Source organism: Phalangium opilio, unplaced genomic scaffold (assembly GCF_054372755.1).
Source record: "Phalangium opilio isolate 3A_F unplaced genomic scaffold, DU_Popi_V2 ptg000217l_1, whole genome shotgun sequence".
NCBI classification, from domain to species: domain Eukaryota; kingdom Metazoa; phylum Arthropoda; class Arachnida; order Opiliones; family Phalangiidae; genus Phalangium; species Phalangium opilio.
Window position 1 is genome coordinate 1,918,138 of NW_028324218.1, and position 22,385 is coordinate 1,940,522.

Here is a 22,385-nt window from a genome sequence, read left to right on the forward strand (position 1 = left end):
GACCTAGAAAACCAGCATGCATTATCAGAAATACTGGACAGTAATTAAATCAATGGAGAGGTCAACCATAGTTACCATATTTTCAAAATCACTGACGTCGTCCCTGACTAAAAAACCTAATTGCCTGATCTAGAAACACCGCATTATCAGAAACTCTGGACCCTGACTTAAAACCCCAATCCCCTGATCAAGATAATCAAGTATTATGAGAAACAATGAACCCTATAATCGATGAAGAGGTCAAAATCACCTTCTGTCTCCCTGATTCAAAACCCCAATTCCAATTCCCCTGATCTAGTAAAACACCCTGAATTACCAGAAACAGTGGACCTTAATCAATAAAGAGGTCAAAGGGCATATAGTTAAATATTTAAAAATATATCCAGACAAAAGCCTATAAGATTGTTTACGCCTGTGTTAAACATCATAACTACAGCATGGGAAGTAAATAGAGATGCACCCTTCTTCAAATATAAACTTCTGCTAATAAAAAAAACGTACACTCATGTTATAAGTCATAACTACAGCATGGGAAGTAAATAGAGATGCACCCTTCTTCAAATATCAACTTCTGTTAATAAAAACTCAATAAAATGACCCAAGTGGCGACATTAAAATCATTTTGAGCCTTACACCCTTCTTCAAATATCAACTTCTGTTAATAAAAACTCAATAAAATGACCCAAGTGGCGACATTAAAATCATTTTGAGCCTTACACCCTTCTTCAAATATCAACTTCTGTTAATAAAAAACTTACACTCATGTTATAAGTCATAACTACAGCATGGGAAGTGAATAGAGATACACCCTTCTTCAATTATCAACTTCTGTTAATAAAACTTCAATAAATGACCCAAGTGGCGACATTAAAATCAGTTTGAGCCTCTCTTTAATGTTGAAAACACGCTTTTGAGGGCTACGACTGGCTGCGTCTAATTTTAGGGTATAGCGGTGGCGTTGGTTGGATGGGGAGAGGAGTTTAGAAAGCATGGGGCAAAGCTAGCTAGAGATTTTTTATATAGGTACACACACAGAATGATGACGATATATCTAACATATCATAAAACATCATAAATTTCGCGTTTTTAACATCGTAATGGAACAGCGAAGCGGAGAGTGCTTTCTTGGATATCTATTTCCCAAATCCCCGCCTTGAAGAAGAAGACGAATAAAATAAAAAAGATTTAGGTCACTTTTGGGTGCAGATGAACGAACGGAAAAAACAACTTTAAGGAGTATTTTTTTTAAGGATAAGAAAAACAACATTTTTGATAGAGGAATATTGATTTGTGGGCTTTCTATTGGTCCATTTTCGAATTAAATAGACCCATTTTGTAGTTAGCAATATTGTTGCAAATTAAAATCCCCTATTAGCCCAAAATAAATAAATAAATGTTTAAGGGAGGGCTGGTAATGTCTTTCTAATTACAATTCAATTAATAGTCCGATTGAATTGCGGGGTTTCTGTGGGTCCAATTTCGACTTAAATAGAGTCATTTTGTAGTTACCAATATTGTTACCAATGAAAATATCTAATTACCCCAAAATATATAAATAAATATTTAAGTGAAAGTGGTAATGTCTTTCTAATTACAATTCAATTAATGGTCCGAATTTGACCTTCTCTGCTTCATTTTGTAGCTCCCAATACCACCGAAAAAATAAGCGTAAGTATAAATTAAGTACCGTTATTATATTGACCTTCGAACCCCAATTAACTCCCCCCCACACACACACCAATTAAATAAAATAAAAAAAACAACAAAGCATAATTAATTCTCACTTACATGTTGCATTGGAAGAAACCTGTCCATTTTATGCGCTGGTATTATAAAACAATCTTGGTCTAATCTACTAGCGAATGACGCGTTCTTGTCTCCACTACCATCACCACCACCTCCGGAACCACTCACTAGATCACCGACACCACTATTAACAACACTAACATCCTGATTGGGCATTAAATCATCGCTTAAAGGCGAAGACAAGACATCAACTTCTTGGTGGTCATCGTAATACGACCTTTGAACCGATGACTGTCTCCTATTGGAGGAGGATGTTGGTTCAGGCGCGAAATGCACTGTATTCCTATCACCCCGATCGGACCGGTCACCACCCGATCCACCGGAACTTGACCGATTGTCCGACGCGAAACTAACATTTCTGTCGTGATGATGGTGCTGGGCATGGTGATTACCACCGCTACCACCACCACCACTGGTGTTTCTACTGGGTTCACCTCCGTACCGGTTAGAGTAGACCCCGTAATTTTGCAATTCGTGAGGACTAGGTGATTTAAGTTCGTATTTGTTACTACGTTTCCATGGAACTCGACGCGATCTCGAATTACGATCGCGAGCGGCGAAATCCGGGCTTAGTAAGTACGGATTTTCACTGAAGTAATCCGACGTGTCGAAACGGCTTTCGTAATCCTCGTCACCGCTGTTCACGATTTTAAATATAATTAAATTAATTAAGTATAAGGGAGTTTAATTAAACGCGGAATTACAATTGGGAATGAGGAGGCTTGGCTCTTGAATAGGTATTTTCACAATAATCTAATTTTCTAGACACTCTCAGGTTCCCAAACAAAAAATGAACATCTGTTATAACGTAGTTTCAAATTCAATGAATTATTTCTTCAATTCCCTAGCTAAGGGTTACCACAAACTATCAGTTTAGAACTCCTTTCCTATTTCCTATGATTTTCCCTATATATCCTACGATTTTCCCTGATTATTTCCTCTTCCCTATTTCCTACTATCCTCCTTGACTATATCCTATACGATTTTCCCTGACTATTTTCCAATGATTTTCCCTAATTCCCGCGATTTTCCCTGACTATATCCTATTATTGTCCGTATTTCCTAAGATTTTCCCTAATTCTTTCCTATTATTTTCCCTGGGCCTGACTTTATCCAATGATTTTCCTGGCCTATTCCCTACGATTTCACTGACGACATCCTACAATTCTCCCTAACAATCTCCCTACAATTATCCCGTGACCAAACCTTACCCACCCACCTAGTAACCCCTAATAAACTTCCTCAAACCCCTCAAAGAAAACCCATTTAAACTAACACCCAAAAATAAACGAGTCTCAACAGGGATACATAAAGAGAGAATTAACACTTAACGAATTAGATTATACAAAACCACATACCTATTAAAGACTTGATCTTGAAAGGGATCACCACCGGCTCTTAGAGTCCTATTTAATCGTTCAAAGGCGTTAGTCGTTGGTAAAGTCGACTGTGGAACGTGTTCTTTACTCCTGGAACGCAACGTTTGCGGACGACCAGATCCACCTAAGCCTAAACCCAATCCTGAACCCGGAGGAGCGACCGTATTTTCTAAAGCCGTATGTTGCATGCCGAACCCGGTTGGTGGTGGTCCGGTTTTCTTGGGAACCGGCCTGTCCATGTGAAAATACACATGTGTGCTCAAATGCTTCGTGAACGAAGCCATCGTGACGTCACCCCCGTATATTTTTTATTTTTCCTCCCCCTAACAAAACTGTTCTTTTCAAGCCCCTTTCAAATCATATTTCTTTTTTTTATTATCTATGTATATATAACCTATATATATATATATATATATATTACTCTGTACCTACATGGTTATAAATCTTTAAACATTGCATGAATCAATAAATCTATACTAGTAATCGTTTAGTATAGTTGTAGTACTCATTTTTCATCCATTTTTGGGTCATGGAACTCACGTGGTCTTTTAACAATATAGTTGGTAAACAAAGCCGATTCTATTTCTTATTACTATTCACAACCGATATTTATTATATTATTATTATTATTTCACAACCGATTTAATATATATATATTTCTTTCATATAAAACTATAATTTGAACTCATTTTCAAATAGTGTTAACTTATTTTTATTATTTTTGGCGCGGTTTAAACAATAAGGCGCGCAATAAAAGAGCTTTTTGGCGGGTAATTTTGTCGCGCGCGTTTTCAGATTCGGATAAGGAAGGCTCTCTCGCGCGCGAGACCTAACCCTTTCAGTAACGGCGTGCTTCTAAAAGAGCTCTCACGTCAGAGAGCTCGAGCTCACGAGCTAGGGAGCGAACGAGAGCACGAGCTATAGCTTGCTTTAAACCACTCAACAAGTTAGAATGTCACGTGAAAAAATGCCTAGGGTTTTCCCAACGACCGTTTTACTAGTTTTCTCGCCGCTAGTTTCGATAATGGCGCTGTATGTTATATGGGTTATCAGCGAAGCTAGGCGGACGAGTCGGAAAATAAGGGGGAATTTCTCATTCACAGTCAAAGTCTGAATATACTAGATATAAGTGTGCAGTGACTAAAGCCTGCATGGACTATAAAGAAATTAATTTGAATCCACTGTTTTCTTCGAGTTATGACTTGATGAGTGTTTAAAGGGGGCGTTTTGAATGACCTTGATATACTACAATTCAAATCCCCACCTCCCCTTTGCTTGTGAGTTGTGATTCGTGAAGTGAATGTTGTTTATTTTATCGACAATGAAATCAGCCAGTTTATGGTTTATTCAATTCACGATTACGATTTACGCAGAAAGCTCAGTGTAGTGCGTGTGTCTCATTCCGTTACCATGACAACCGCGAAATCAAATTACTTTCGCGTTCCACCACTAAATATGTTAATTACCTAACTAGGGTAGGGTGAACAGCTGAATGCTGCTATTTTTCAAACTAAACTAATTCACTTTGAATAAAAACGAAAAAGTGCACTTAAAAGTTATTTTAAGGTGCACACATAAAATTTTCACAAAATGACTGGATAACGAACGTGGTAAAAATCAAATAAAAATTATTTTAAAATCCTAATAAATAAATAACTAAAATATACAAACATTAAGGCTTAATAAAAAGGCTTTTTTAATTAATTAACTGACTAATTAATAAATCTAATTGGCGTTTAAATAACAAATAAAAATATTATTCCAACGCTAATAAATAAATAAATAAATAAACATTATGGCCTAGTATAAAGTTGTTTTTAATTAAACTAACTAATTCAAATATCAAAATTTGCATAAATAAATAACCCAAAAAAAATACCACAAAAATTTATTTAAAATGAAAAACCCTACAACCCTTTACCCATTAAATTCTTAACCCAATCTCAGACTCACACGTTTTTTTAACTTAACTATCTCTAGTATAAATAACAGTACAATCTCACCTTGAAAAAAGAAAACCTACAGTTTAAACCAGCCAGCGTAAGTTCCCCAATCAATAACACCTTTACATTTTCAGAACAGGTAGGCCTATAAAGGTTTTGGCGGGAAATTAAATCCCTCCAAAGGTAAACAAACGCACACAAGAAAGGGGCGATAAAAACGGTTAACGGCATTTACGCTTACAATTTTCATTATAAGCCCTGTAAATTCAATAGAACCTATACTCTCCATTCTATAGGTCAGATTTGGAATTAGAAAATGTATAGTAAAATCTTGCAAAACCATTTCATTTGCAATGCTGCCGGAAAAAAAGACAGCAAAACTACAGCTCTAAATTGTCGTTGGTGGCGCGAACAAATTTAATGACCCTAATTTAACTTCCGGGACCTTCCTTCTCCTAAACCCTAAAATGTTTTATTTTGTCAAGTAAACACAACGAGAGGAACCCGTTAATATTCCTTATATTCTTTTCTTAGAAAACAAAGGCTTAACTTTAACGATGTCGACAAAAAAACTTTTTCTTAGCCTCTATCTGCTGTTGTAAATTTTATCAGAAGGGTATAATGGAAGAAGTGTAACACTCTGAATCCTCTTAATATGCTTAAGTTATGTAACATGTTTCCCAGGCGAGGCAGCCCTTTTAGCTGCGAATTTCATCAGAAGGGGGTAATAGAAGAAGTGTAACACTCTGAATCCTCTTAATATGCTTTAGTTATGTAATATGATTCCACCCAGGCGAGCTAGGAGCCCTTTTTGATCATTTGCTTTCCCGTTCATCAAACTTTATTAAGATGGGCATCGCACCGTGCAAGGGTGAATTCTATAGATGTTTGGTGGTACTAAATCCTCAGCAATCAACCCACAAATCTAGTCTTGACGTGGGGGACAAAAATTAATCCACAAGTGCATGCATGCGCCTTGACAAATAGTAAAGCGCTAATAGATATAGTAATGATGCGGGTAAACTATTTAAAATGGCGTATGTGCATGCATAATTCGGTTTAGTAACCTTGCATGTGCACTAGTCCAAATGTAAAATGTTTTGCATGGAAGAATCATGTTACAATTACTAATTTCTAACTCTTTGTAGTGGTACACTTCTCTCCAAGAGAATAAGTATTATACACTTCTGATTTTACAGAAATATTATGGGGGCGTTTGTTTGGGGATGCACCATTAATAAAAATGTCTTCATTCCCATTTAAGGATTACACGGTCTGTTTAAATCTTTATGTGTTTTGTCTTTGTTCCCCAAAAGTTTGGCAACTAGAGCGTGTTAGCAAACATTTTGTTCCATTCCATGAATGTTTATATTTACGTCACATTATTTATTTCAAGTTCCATTATGACGTGTGCATCCTTCAAAAATAATTAATAACCTTCTCTAACGCTAAGCCTAACTCATCACCGAAACCATAACCTTTTCAAGGTCCATTTATCAATACAGCCATTGGTTACTTACGAACCATTATATGAAAAGGCGGGGAAACGATTTTCCAGGCTGACACTTGACCTTAGCAACCTTTACCTAAGTCATTCCTACACATGCACGTGCGATAAAGAAGGCGCCTGCTGGTAAATGATTGATATTGGGTAGGTTTTCGACGTCAATCACGTGACAGCCTCGCTACTATGGTATGTACTTAACTAAAAAAAGGCGGGAAAACGATTCGCACAGGCCTACAAATTTTGTAGGCTCGAGATCCTATTAGAGCTTTTTTAAGTACTCGAGACTCGACTCGAACCCCAAAAAACTGGACTCGCACAGGCCTACAAATTTTGTAGGCTAAAAGAAGAACACTTCAATCAGCCAGCCTGCTTGAAGTGGTACATATTATACTTTTTAACATCTTACAGAGCGAAAAAAAAATTAAAATTTCCTAACAAAAACTCAAGTATTCAAACACATTCCAGTGCCAGTTTTTTTACCTCCGTTGTAACTACTTTCTATGGAATCACGTGAAAACGTAATTTAACATAGTTAACGTTTTTTTAAAGACGAAATTTAATGGGAAGTATAGTGTTTATTTTACGTAATCTAAGCCTATATTATTTTTTTTTTTTTTGAAAGCCTAAAGCCACGATTAGGTAAGGTCGAGTCTAATCTGTCAGAGCTAGGTCTCATTGTCATTCGCGCTCCAGTTGAACGGTTGATAAAACCAGTACGCGTTGTATAATTATTGATAGGCTTAAGGTTCGAAAATAATTATTTGACGCTAAATTATGGCCACCGAAGCGACATCAACCCAAAGAATTTTCAGTATAAGAAAGCAAAGATTTCGTCAAAAAATATCAGACCTTCTTCTATGGACCATAAATGTTGCAGTGCATGATCAAGTTGGAGATGAAGTACACCCGTGGATAATGGAGAGTTACTACAAACCTTACAGTGATGAAGAGCGGTTCTTGGATTTGAGCGGGTGCTGTGCAAAGAAGATGAAGTACAAAAGATGCTATTGCAAGATACAATTTTACAGTAATGATGAAAAAATCACGATCCACAAGGGGTACATGCGAGAGCCATGGTTCAATGTATTCGAATTTCCTAACATCTACTACTTAGAGGATTATGATAATTTATCGCGTCACTACGAAGATTTCGAAATCATTATCACCATTGCTTCGTGCGACGAGAAAAAGTTTATCGAAAGACCAAAGACTTTGTTGGACGAAGGAATTCTAACAGACACAGTCATCAAAACCGAGGATCATGAATTTCCGTGTCACAAGTTCGTGTTGGCGTCGCACTCGGAATACTTCAAGAAAATGTTCCAAACCGATATGACTGAAACTCGAACGAACTCCGTCGACTGGAGGGGCGTATTTGACGCCCAAGTGGTCAAGGATTTATTGCATTTCCTCTACACCGGTCAAAACCCCCCCAACATTGTGGAAAACCATTTCGAACTGTTAAAAGTCGCCCACCTCTGTCTTCTGCCCGATTTGAAGGTCTTGTGTGAGAAGAGCATAATATCAAATATTTCCATGGATAATATAGATTGTGTAGTTAAGTCAGTACTAACGTACGAATCAAAGCATATGAAAAGAGAGTTATTGGAATTCATGGCTGCAGATTGGGATGATATTTTGGCAACAGATTGGTTTAAAAAATTGGAACGAAACGTTTGCGTCGAATTATTCAAAAGTGTTTTCGAACTGTTCAGGGAAGACATTCTGCTAGGGGTATATCGTTTTAATAAAAGATGTCCATCTTTGACAAGCTCTTAAGAAAAAAAATGATAAAAAAAAATTATGTTTAATTTTTCTTTAAGAAGGTTTTATTAATCATTTGAAATGTTCTGTTCTTAAAGCTTTTATTGTATTCGGATTTTTGTTTTAATAAATTAAATATGAATTATGAATAAACTACGTGGTTTAGTATCAGGCGTCAAACATTCGTAAAAAGGTATCAGATATAGGCCTATAACAAGTACCAAGATCTCATTCAAGTTAAGAGAGAACGTTCGAGTCAGTCTAATCCGCTTCCATGAAGTCAGAGTTATCTTTTTTTTCTGGGAGGGGCCTAGCTCAAGTCGGTTTAGCGCGCCACCTACTAACCGGAAATTACTAAATAAAAGGTTAAATGGACGAGGCCAGTAGCGACCCGAGAGTCGGCCTAGGCAAGAAGTCGAAAGAAACTATTGACAACAATGTTAAGTAATAGTATAAGATTCAGATTAATAACATCGGATCGGCCTTATTAAAAATATATTTTTTATCAATCGGGGTAGGGACAGATAAAAACAATGTGGATTTTATATTAAAATATGGCTATTTACTGGTTAGCAGTTTAAACACTACTGTCTCGTTTCACCTCAACGATATTCATTGTTTGCCAACGCGAGTGTTAAAGTTAAATAAGACCTATAACCGCGGCGAACTTATTGTGGTCATGGGTCGTGTTTCTATTTTTAGTCAACAGAATATTAGATACATGTTGAATTCAGTTCTACTCTTTGGAATTGCTTCCGGCACTCTAAGGCGGAATAGGTATGTCTGTTTGCAGATACAACTAAAGTTTATTAGAAATATAAACTCAAGCTGATGGTGATACCTCGTGACTTATTTTTTGAACAATATAAATAATTTTTTTGCGAGTTTGAAACTTAATACCCTGATGAATCTAACAAAGTGAAACAAGTTGGAAAATATAGGAGAAAACCTTCCATTATAGGAATTTATAGGTGGCATTGGAAAAATAGGAAAAAATGTCTGGTCACCCTGAAAGGGTGTCGAACTTCAGTTAAAAGCAAAGCAAGAACAACCGCAATTGCGAAAACCTTTGGTGGACAACCCACCCTAGGGAGGCTAGACGTTTCTCGCAACCCTATCCGATCGCCGCGAATGTCTAAACCAAACGATGACGATGGAGTTAGAAGCCAATGAGACAGATTGGTGTCTATGTGGAATAGACGGAAGACCAGTAGATGGTGGTGTTTAGAAGCCAGTATGTACAGACTGGTGTCCAAGTGGGATGGACAAAGACCAGAAGATGGTGGTGATTAGAAGCCAGTATGTACATACTGGTGTCCAAATAAACTGGAAGTGATATCACTTCTTGGTATAATCAGTTGTAGGTAGATATTTGAGAAAGCGGTATATTTGCTTGTTGTTTATAGACAGTCACAATTCGTTACCAAATTTGACTAAACTGCAAGTTGATATCAGTAGGGATAGATTTAATTTTAGATGTAGGAATAGTTTCCGGTTAGTATTCACTTCAGTCCGACTCATAGCCCAGTATAGAGCCCCTCCCTCCAACACGTACCGAAAATTTTAAATTATCATATTGGCTCACTTAATCTACGTTTTGATGACGTTGCTAACGGGGACGGCGGCGAAAAATACGTAATTCCTTTTTACCTCTGTCGCTATGACCCGCCTCTTCTTTCATACCACCCCCCCCCGTCCCGGGGAAGGGGGTCCGGGACTTTGACGCGGGCCCAGATTACTCTGTTCTCCATTCCTACTTCTAAAATTAAATCTATCCCTGATACGAGTAACACTAGGGAAATTTTGGGAAGTAGTTCGGTTGAGTTCCTCAAGGTTGTGGCCAAGAACGCCTAGCCATTAAGCCTATTTGTTTCTTAGAAAACAACATAATGCATGTATTTCATAAGGATATTAAGTGTTTAGACACGAAAGTCTACCTGGTTTAAATTCACTTAAAACAACCCTGAGAAAGCCGGGTAGATTAATTACTTACAAAGCCTTATCAAGTCCAAAAATATTTACACGGTGACCCGGAATTTTAAGTAGAGCGCCGCATCTAGTGGGGTTTAATCGATTTAAAGTTTAGAATAGACAGGTGCGATTGGACCAAAATTTGACTTCAGCAAAAGGAGTTAAGCAAACCAAAACCAAAAAATTTCAAATTATTGTTACTACGCGTCATTTTCGTCGTGAGATTTATACTTTGCGAGTAAAATTTATCCTTATTAGAAATTAATTTATTATAATTCTTGTATTATTAATGATGTAAAATTAAACTAAGTAAATTTAATTAAAGTTAGTATTAATAGAATTAATTTAATAGGACTCGACTTGGACTTGATATAATTTATCAGGACTCAACAATGGACTTGAAACCTAGTTCCTAAGCTGACTTAAGGACTCGATACCAATTAAAAGGCTCGACTCGAGATTCTATATAGAGCTTTTTTAAGGACTCGAGACTCGACTCGAACCCCAAAAAACTGGACTCGCACAGGCCTACAAATTTTGTAGGCTAAAATAAGAACACTTCAGTCAGCCTGTCTGCTTATAGAGCGAAAAAATAAAAAATTTCCTAACAAAAACTCGAGTATTCAAACACAGTGCCAGTTTTTTACCTCCGTTGTAACTACTTTCTATGGAATCACGTGAATACGTAATTTAACATAGTTAACGTTTTTTTAAACACGAAATTTAATGGGAAGGTAGTGTTTATTTTACGTAATCTATATTATTATTTTTTTTTTGAAAATGTAAAGCCACTATTAGGTAACGTCTAGTCTAATCTGTCAACGCTAGGTCTCATTGTCATTCGCGCTCCAGTTGAACGGTTGATAAAACCAGTACGCGTTGTATAATTATTGATAGGCTTAAGGTTCGAAAATAATTATTTGACGCTAAATTATGGCCACCGAAGCGACATCAACCCAAAGAATTTTCAATATAAGAAAGCAAAGATTTCCGCAAAAAATATCAGGGCTTTTTGAATGGACCATAAATATTGAAGTGCATGATCAAGTTGGAGATGAAGTACACCCGTGGATAATGGAGAGTTACTACAGACCTTACGGTGATGAGCGGTTCTTGGATTTGAGAGGGCGCTGTGCAAAGAATATGAAGTACAAAAGATGCTATTGCAAGGTACTATTTTACAGTAATGTCTATGATGAAAAATTCACGATCCACAAGGGATACATGCGAGGCCCATGGTTCAATGAATTCGTATTTCATAACATTTACTACTTAAAGGAGTATGATAATTTATCGTGTCGCTACCAAGAATTCGAAATCATTATCACCATTGTTTCGTGCGACGAGAAAAACTTTATCGAAAGACAAAAGACTTTGTTGGACGAAGGAATTCTAACGGACACAATCATCAAAACCGAGGATCAGGAATTTCCATGTCACAAGTTCGTGTTGGCGTCGCACTCGGAATATTTCAAGAAAATGTTCCAAACCGATATGACTGAAACTCGAACGAACTCCGTCGACTGGAGGGGCGTATTTGACGCCCAAGTGGTCAAGGATTTGTTGCATTTCCTCTACACCGGTCAAAACCCCCCCAACATTGTGGAAAACCATTTCCAACTGTTAAAAGTCGCCCACCTCTGCCTTTTACCCGATTTGAAGATCTTGTGTGAGAAGAGTATAATATCAAATATTTCAATGGATAATATAGAATGTGTACTTCAGTCGGTGCTAACGTACGAATCGAAGCATTTGAGAAAAGAATTATTGGAATTCATGGCTGCCCATTGGAATGATATATTACCAACAGATTTGTTTAAAAAATTGGAACGAAACGATCGCGTAGAATTATTCAAAAGTGTTTTCGAACTGTTTTTAATTAAAAAATGTCCATTTTTTTATATGCTCTTTCGAAAAAATGATAAAAAAAATTATGTTTCATTTTTATTTATTTATTTATTTATTTATTTATTTGTTTATTTATTTGTTTGTTTCTTTAAGTAAAATTTATTAACCATTTGAAATGTTTTGTTCTGAAGTTTTTATTGTATTTTGATTTTTGTTTTAATAAATTAAATATGAATAAACTACGTGGTTTAGTATCAGACGTCAAACATTCGTAAAAAGGTATGAAATAAAGGCCTATAACAAGTATTTATATTTATGTCTCTGACACGCGTTTGTTTTTTGAAAGGCTATATTGAGAAATAAAAATTATGGTGGTGGTTGTCTTTTATTAACCTCAAGGACTTGGGCATAAATTTGGGAATCCCATTTCAAATTTCTTTTGACTTCTGGCAAACTTTTGGCTTTTTGGCAAAAGACGCGACGCGAGACAAAAGCATCGCGTTACGAGAATTCTAAACGATGGGGAGGGACGAAGTAACTATTACTGGAAATATATCATTAAAGGGACAAAGAAATCGAAAGAGTTCTCAAAGACTTAGGACTGAACTTCATAAGATCTAAAACGGAAGATGCGGGGGAAAAATGGCGGGAACGGTATATAAAATTCACGCGCCAAAAGCTTTCTTAAAGATGGCAGGAAATCACGCGCCAAAATGTTTATTAAAAATGGCGGGAAAGGTACATAAAATCACGCGCCAAATATTTTCTTAAATATGGCGGGAAAGGTATATAAATTCACGCGCAAAAACTTCTTTAAAAATGGGGGGAACGGTACATAAAAATCACGCGCAAAAAGCTTTCTTAAAAATGGCGGGAAAGGTACATAATATCACGCGCCAAAACCTTAAAAAAACCTTTCCACGTGATTGTAACCTTTCCATTTGTAGGACCCTGTTCACTAGACCTTTAAGATGAAAGGGGGGAATGGTAGATGGGTTTATTTTTAAACAAGAACATTCTATTTCTGAAACAAAAAAATCCTTGGTCAGTATAGAGGTATCAAAAACGTGCTACAGCGCCTGGGCCCTTTATAAATAAAGAAAAAAAATGTTTTAAAGAGAGAGGAGAATCATTACATTTGCCAAAAGAAAACGCTTGTTAATCTCGCTATACAGGCGTCAGGCGGCGGCGGTTCTAACGCACCCTTACTCGCCTATGCCAAATTAGTGAAAGTAACGTGGCCCTAGCTATAGGTCTACATCATTTTGGCATCGTGGCCAAAAACACACTCGGAACAAAACCCTTCTTTCATACTTCCTTTCCTTCAATGCCATAACATTTTTACAACTTAAAGCGTCCTTTTAACTCTAAGCTTAGCTTGAAACACGTGGTGTTTCTCTATGGTGGATTACCGTTAACCCTGCATGATACTTGGTGCAATTACTTTACAGAAGGTCTAGCTAACATAAGTCTATAAGTGATATGTCGCTCCATAAGTATGATTTGCACTACCCATAGTATTCGTAATGCTACTGAGAGACTTACAGAAGCCGAGATAACTAGTTCGAGAAGGAGAACGACGGAAGCGAGTCAATTGAAGTCCTAAGTACACTCGGTGCATTGTTAATTAATTTTGCAGCTATAGGACCTATTCCATCTAGGTCCTATTTAGTCCGCATTACTAAGCCCCCTTTGACAGCCGCGCCCCACTCACCAACCAGGGCCCTCCCTCGCTTTACCTCCTCGAATCTATGACCTCACTCACTCACTCACTCACTTCAAAATTACAAGCCTTTCAGTTTGTCATGACCAGATATTAATTAAACAAACTTATGGAAGGAACATATCACTTATAAACTTATGATGATATTAGTGAACAGTACCAGGTGCAATAGTTAAAAATAAAACGATAATAACTGTCCAATTACTCTGCCATGTGTTTACCAAAAAAATCTTGGTGCAATTACTCTATGAAACGTCTAGTCGACGATTTTAAGACATCAATTCAATAAGTAACTTTTCCCATTTTTCTACCAATCAAAACTACGATCATGAATGAATAATTGCTTTAGAACTCCAGACACGAGTTAAATTTATTTTCTACGTTCTTTTCCCCAAATTCAAAACAAAGCTTTTTGGACTTAAACGAATTATGATTATGGAAAGAGTTGGAAAATGATAAAAACTTCAATAAAACTCTTGAATTATTTTTTTATCAAACATCTTTCATTCTAGCTCTGTCTAGACGTTCTGGCAATTTTAAAAATGTACACCGCGTTGTAAACTGCGTCATCTCCTAAGACCTAACTCGTGCATGGTTTGAAAACCCATTGTTCTTAATTGCCATTTACATCAATTTCAAATATTAATATAATTAAATTAAATATAATCTAATTTACTCCCTATAAATTAGTTTGCAATATTTCCATATCGCTGACTCCCCCACCTATTGGCTCTCTATGGATAAACCACGTGACAGAAAATATGCCATTTCATCTCTGAAGAAATAACCGATAAGGAAACGTCCATTATGGACCAGTTTTACGTTATGTTTGGCCATATTATCTGTTCAATAGTTCGTATCATATTATTAAAGGTATGAATGGAACGGCTCAATATTATTATTAAAATAGTCTATCGGAAAAGCTAAGTTTTCGCCGACCAAAGTTTGGATTGGGGTTTTGAAATAAAAAATAATGGGGGGCCAATTTTACATAAATCAAAAGATTCCGAGGGCCAGAATCCACGGTCTCAAGTCTCCAAGAGGGAAGGAAATCCGGTTACAACCCTGTCATCTCGAATCCCCCATAAAATCCCCCCCCCCAACACCAAACCTCAAAACCCCAATGGACGAAACAACACCAATTCAACGCAAAAATGTTGTAAAGTTCTCTTTTCAAAATTCTAAAATAATCAGGGAATAAATACAGCTACTAGGAATAAATGTGTAACCTACCAAATATCTCCCATGTTAATTTCTATGACTATAGCTCCTCACACAAAATCCGCCCTAGATACAAGTAGCGATATCTAGTTTATTAGGGAGAAGGTATAATAAATTCGCGCCACATTTCCAGTTCTTTATTTCCAGTCCAAACGTTACCGTAGGTCCGGAGTTAATCCCCGCCGCCTCTAAATTACATTACCAGCATCTCATTGGTTCTTGAAAATTCGTGCACGTCAGCGCGACGCGAATGAGAAAAAATTACAGTCATATTTTCCGACTGAGGAGAGGAGGCGAAATAGCCCGGTGCCTCCTCCTTTTACGTCCCCCCTTGTATTTTGAAAGGGGGACTGCAGGACTATGGCGCGCGCGAATACTTATAGGCATCTTATACCTTCTCCCTAACAAACTAGTTATCACTTCTTAGTGTCCACGCAATGATTTCTATTAGATCTTAAAGTATCCCTTGTTGAAATAAAATAATATTGGAGATACAACATTTTAGCAGTCAAATACACACATCATATGCAAAAAATAGAAGGGTTAAGCAGGGCATACATTCAAACCCTACACGATAAAAAAACAAATCCAAATTCGTACACGCAGCTTAACCACACTATTGAGAAAAACTTCTAAGTAAAAAAAACACTACCATATATTTCCCTGGTTTTTGGGTGAAATTGGGCCGGCCATAAAACAGGATACTCATACGGGCTTTCGGGAAGGTTCCCTAGAATATATATTATATGGTCTAAGAAAAGCCGACCCTTATCAGTTTGGTTTAGGCCTACCCTATTTCGAGTCCCTTCCAATTCCACGAGTGAACCCTTACTATAGGGACATTTCCCTAAAGGACAACCCAGTTTCGCTAGAATTTCCGACAACGGTTTTACGAGCCTTAGATTATGCAAATTTTAAGAATATTTTGAAACTCTGGTATTTTTTATTTATTTATTTGACAGTTTCCTTGTTTTAAGGGTATCCTATCCCTTTAAATTATGGCAGACTTATCAAAAAAAAACACGATGAATATAAAAAATATAAGTAGTAGCATAAGTTTATAAGTGATATGTTCGCTCCATAAGTATGATTAGCACTATACCTATACGATTCGTAATGCTACTGAGAGACTTACAGCAGCTCGAGATAACTAGTTCGAGAAGGAGAACGAGGGGGAGCGAGTCAATTGAAGTCCTAAGTACACTCGGTGGTGGTTAATTAATTTTGCAGATAGGACCTATTCCATCTAGGCACTCCTATTTAGTCTGCATTACTAAGCCCAAATTTGACAGCAGCGCCACCTCACACACCAGAACCCCTCCCTCGCTTTACCTCCTCTCGAATCTATGCCCTACCTCACTCACTCACTCACTCACTTCAAAATTACAAGCCTTTCAGTTTCTAAGTTACCTGAGATTAATTAAACAAACTTATGGAAGAAACATACATATCTTATGAACTTATGGTATGTAAGTATGAATTGTAGCGACTCAATTGGCTAGCTCGGTGGTCTAAAACCCATGCACTTACCACGTGGATAACTTATCTTCAATTAAGGGGTCATTCACTAATAAAAGTCCCCAGTTGTTCACTTTGGTCTATAAGTGACAGACGACGGTAGGCCTAAAGAGTAGATTTTAATGGTACTCTCTAAAAATAAGCACTAATATTCCTTCATTGGCAAGACATCACTAGAAAGTGGTGCTGGGGTAGATTTGCAGACGTTTTTATGGCGTTACCCGCCATTAACTTGACCCCCCACGTCCAAGAGAAAGATAATCTAACTTCGAAGAAACAAGATCCTTTACAACTACAGTGTAGACCAAAGTAAAGTAAACTAAACAGGGTGTTTCGCCCTGTATTTGTTTAGAAGTACCGGGAATGCATACAGCAACTTAGAATCATTGTGACCTCCCATGGTAATTCTATGAATTCGGGTTTGTGGGTATACCGGGCTTGAGAATTTACTCAGAATTCTGATGGCGTCTTTCTAACAGTGTAATTTCCTTGGTTGAGTAGCGCAATAGATAATTATTCGTCAGGTAAAATTCGTCATACATAATGATAGATTAGTCTAGCTAGCTCCTCCCTTGGACAAAATCCGCCCTAGATACGTTGATTGAAAATGAATTTATACGCAATGATTCTAAGTAGCTGTATGCATTCCTGGTACTACATCCGACATTTTTAAAAGAAATCACACCCTGTACACTAAGCTACACCCCTATTTTTATGGTCGCACATCACTTGAAATTGAACTGGCGAATTAAGAGCCAAATGGATGTATCGAATAAGTACCAAAATGTACTAACTGCAATTTAAAATTGTACTATAATTTACAATATTAATATTGTTTAAATTAAAAACTCCAGGATTTTATAGGTAACTAACTTGACCTTTGACCCTTTCTATGAAGCACAAAACCATATTTTAAGCAGTAATTGCTCCAAGTGTTATGAATTTATCAAAAGATAGACGTAAAAACGCTAATATCTTTTGAACTAAAATGATTAGAGACAAAATGAAAGTACCATAATAGCATTACATTAAAATATCATTAATTTCCGAGCGTAACTAAGTTAATTACAAAGCAAATACTTTTCGATGTACTTCCCGCTTCCCCCTGGATGTTAGCTTTCCCTCAATACCGTTAAATACGATACTTTAACAAGAACCATTTAAATAACGGTTTAAATCGAGATACGATGATTTCGCTGTCAGATTTAAAGAGGTTAAGCTAAGGCCCGCCGTGACAAGAAAATTTACTTTCGTTTTCTGGGCCCATTTCGAGTTGTAAACAGTATTGATAGAGGTATAGATCCATTAAAGAGGATAGGGGCTTACCCTTTTGGCATCGCGCATCGACCCCCGCAATGGTTGACCTCATTCTCGCCGATAGATTACAGCCAATGGAGATCGACAGATTCACCTACCCCCACCCCCACCCCTTTTTCCTCCCCCTTATTCCTTCAAATTTAGACCTGGATTTTGGTTTGAAAAGCCAAAAACTTATGGAAACAGTCACGTGAGAAATTAAAAGCCACGTATCACGTGATCCAAAATTAAAAGTCGCGAATCACGTGATCCAAAACTATAAGAAATCACGTGATCCAAATACATAAATCACGTGATGCAAATATATAAGGATTCACGTGTTGTAAATATATAAGGATTCACGTGATGCAAATATATAAGGAATCACGTGATGCAAATATATAAGGAATCACGTGATGTAAATATATAAGAAATCACGTGATGTAAATATATAAGAAATCACGTGATGTAAATATATAAGAAATCACGTGATGTAAATATATAAGAAATCACGTGGTGTAAATATATAAGGAATCACGTGATGCAAATACATAAGGAATCACGTGATGCAAATACATAAGGAATCACGTGATGCAAATACATAAGGAATCACGTGATGCAAATACATAAGGAATCACGTGATTCAAATATATAAGAAATCACGTGAAATTATTTATTAATGACCCATCCGTCAGGGTATAAATGCAAAAACCAATTTTCTGATTTTGTACGAAAACAATTTAGCCTTGGTTTGAATCTGCAGGTCTTAACGATCTTCCTTCAGATTCTTTGGGCAATTAAGAGTTCTTTTATTTATTTTTTTTATATAAAATTCTATTCTTTTGTTCTAAAACTAGCCATTATGCCAAGATCCAAACAAAGAATCTGATTAACTTTGGGAATTTTAACAGGCTAATTATTTTTAGAAAACCCCTATAAACTACACTACAAGTCTTGATAATGAGCTTTAAAAGTTTAAAATAAACACACCCAATTTAAAATGCACTAAGATAGTAAGATTTTCGAAATTATTTTGGTTTTCATTAGCGAACTTTTGGCCCCACCAAAAAACAACCTTGAACCATTTAAATAAAAATAATTGGAATGCAATGCATTTATATGATACTTCAAATAAAAAGAGTATAAACACAATTAACTAAATCAAGTACTGACAGACACATCAAAAAACAAAAGCAAACGATAAGACCCCCCTTCAGTACAACAAAAGTAGTCGATAAATTGCAAATTAAACCAACTCTTTCGATGTTGTTTGCAATTACAAAATTTATAAAACAACTGTAAGTGATACTGTTTACAATAACAAAGGAGCTAGGGCGGAAAGCAAAGCTTCCTAAAATCAAAAGCCGTCCAAGCCCCAGTGTAAGTTGAAGTTCAAAGGAGTACACCGTTCCCCTATTCCACCCAAACCCAATATTTAGTTTCGTTGCAAGGCCTAGGCTAGTAAATGATGCATCTCATTTTAATTGCGAATACTTCAGATAAGGAAGTATACAACACCAAGGATGATATTTCCTAGACTCCCCTAATACTCTGGATGCTTACTTGTATAATGTATATTGATTTTTGGTACAGCAGAGAGAAGTTACCCTTACCCAATTTGCTACTAGCTCTGGTCAACTGCAATAAGAGCACGTAGAGCCAATTAAATTGGACCCCCCATACCCTCCCTCCAAATTAATTAAAAGTGGGAGGGACTAGACTGGGGACTCTGAAGCGAGCTCTGAAGTCTCTCTTAGTGGAATGACTGAACTACTTTTATTACGTATCAATGCGCCTATACTCCCCCCCCCCTGGTTTATTAAGTAATCTTGTATTAATTACGGTTTGAAAACAATTAGTGAAAGATAAAATTGTCTTAATGCAGTTTTAAACTTAGTTTGTTTTAACAGAATGGTTGTTATTATTCTTAATTACAAAATGTATGGTAATTAAGGGGGTATGCTAATTAACATGCAGTTACGCAGATTATTTACTAAAGACACGAAAAACATGCATTTGATTATTACTTACGGTTTTGTGATTGCATCTTTTCAATATTTTGATCCTCCATTAATAAATTCGAATTTTCGCATTCGAAAATTGTTCATGTAAACTTGTAAAGTCTCTAAATACCCAAACTTTGACCGAGGCTTAGCAATATTCCATTACTACCAATGTAACCTTCAACCTTGAGCCAACCACCTAGCAAACGCGCTTCTTCAACCGTTGCCTACTATCAACCATAGCCCCGAGCAGCTTGCGTCGTGACGCGCGTGATCGAGTGGGCTATGCTACTATGAACTGACAAATGGTACTGTCAAACATTTTGCGCAGCTTATAATAAGTCAATTTATGGTTAAATAAAGTGGTTTCATTTAGTTACGGGTTTTAAAAATAGTGTCAGCATGTAATATCTTCCTTAAGAATCGTATAGACACGTGAATATGTTAATTTTGAATCGCGCCGTAATTCTAAGCCTTGGCCATAACAAATCCGGCCCCGACTCGGACCCAACCAATATGGCTTAAAACAAATCTAACCATTAATCCGTTATACCCATAAATGACTTATCCATATTCCATTTTGACTCTGTATAAACAAACATGTAATGGCAAAACTTTTATTTTTAAATCTGGCCGCGACTTTATTTGAGACGAACAAGTGTTGTCCGTTGAAACTTCAAAATTGAAATCCCAAAATTCGTCTGCTAGATTTTCGCTTGCCGTTTTCCATTGGCTGGCTTCGAGCAATCTGCCATCATGGAGCAATATTACAGGAGACTCCGTCTTACCGACGATCTTAAAAATCATCATGGACTGGCAGTCGCGTATCATGTATGACGTCTTTTAGGCGGATGCATACATGGGTTTGGGAGCGGTAAACGGAACGGTAGCGGCAACGGCCAACGGAGCGCGTCAGCGGAAAATCATGCACACCTACAGTTTGGTTTGACGCGTCGCTAGCACCAACGCCACCGATTGCCATAGATATAGGTGGCGTTGTAGGCACAAAATATAATGAAAACCAGTAGCAGACGAATACTTTGGTAAAATGGATTCCCATTTATTGACCTTGAGGCGACGAAAATTATTATTATCTTTACTTGTTAATAATATAAACAAGAGAGAGACAACCAAGTGGGTTAAAGGTATATTTCTCAAGAGGCGGCAACAAGGAGACTTCCAAATCCATATTATACACTATATACGGACCGCATGTAATTATGTAATAAAATATATATATATATATATATATATATATATATAAAATAATAATATGTATAAATAATTATAGAATAATTATATTTATAAATATATATTATATAAAATAATAATATATATATAAATAAATATATATAATAAAAATAATATATATTATATAAAATAACAATATATATAAATAAATATATATAATAATAATAATATATATATTATATAAAATAATAATATATATAAATAAATATATATAATAATAATAATATATTTGCCTGCTTTCTAAAGAAACCACGTGATCGTATAAACTGTCGTGATTGGATTGCGCTTCTCCGCCGTTCCGTTCCCTTCGGCGAAAATAGAAAAATATCCTATTCTCGTCGCGGCTCACGAGCGGCAAGCGGAACACAGCGCGGCACGAACCGAGATGGTTTAGCGCATGCGCGCCGGCGACAACGGAGAGCGGCAACGGCTCAGCGGCGTATGTGTGCATCCGCCTTTACGTAAATATCCTTTGACTGCGAATTAGAACAACGGAATTATAAAAACCTTTTGAAAGGAAAAAAAATTAAAAACGCCAACGTGTAATATATCGTATTAAAAATGACAATTTAATGAATTTAAAAAAACAAACTTGAACAATGGATTTAATAAATGAAATTTTATTATTTATTTAAAACAATGTTTTTTGAACAATGGATTAATAGAACAAATAAAATTCTTTTCAACATAAATCTCTTTCTTCTCTTCCAGTTTTTTAATTTGTCTGTTCAGATCGCTTTCGTCACTCAGTTTCTTATTTTAAATGACAATTTAAAATAAAAATTTAAAACTATTTAAACTAGAATTAAAATGACAATTTAAAAGAAAGTTAAAAACACCATCGGTGCCATCAACAACTTCCACTTTAAATGTTTTAAAAGAAAATTAAAATTAAAATTTAAAAATTAAAATTAAAATAAAATAAAAAAAGATTGAATCGCGTTCTCTTTGAGTAGAGCCTCTTGTTTGAGCGCATCCAATTCGCATTCCAGCGCTCTGGATATTTAAAATTAATATTTTAAAATTAAAATGGATATTTAAAATTAATATTTTAAAATTAAAATGAATATTTAAAATTAATATTTTAAAATTAAAATGAATATTTAAAATTAATATTTTAAAATTAAAATGAATATTTAAAATTAATATTTTAAA

The 22,385-nt window shown here is 36.1% G+C and overlaps 1 protein-coding gene and 1 long non-coding RNA gene across 2 annotated transcripts in view; one reads left to right on the forward strand and one right to left on the reverse strand.

Annotated features, from left to right (window-relative positions):
- The window catches only part of LOC149615532 (uncharacterized), a 50,588-nt gene extending 29,828 nt beyond the window's left edge, over positions 1–20,760 (reverse strand). Inside the window, exons 1-3 of the mRNA XM_089857662.1 lie at positions 20,008–20,760; positions 3,165–3,416; positions 1,789–2,443 (exon numbers count right to left, since the gene is read on the reverse strand). Of these exons, the coding sequence (XP_089713788.1) occupies positions 1,789–2,443; positions 3,165–3,373 (864 nt within the window). The 5' untranslated portion in view covers positions 3,374–3,416; positions 20,008–20,760. The remainder of the gene's footprint in view (positions 1–1,788; positions 2,444–3,164; positions 3,417–20,007) is intronic.
- A 98-nt stretch (positions 20,761–20,858) lies between these two features.
- Positions 20,859–21,922, forward strand: LOC149615533 (uncharacterized). The gene is made up of 2 exons (XR_016376028.1): positions 20,859–21,193; positions 21,477–21,922. It is a non-coding gene; the product is annotated as an uncharacterized LOC149615533 (long non-coding RNA).
- Positions 21,923–22,385: the final 463 nt, after the last annotated feature.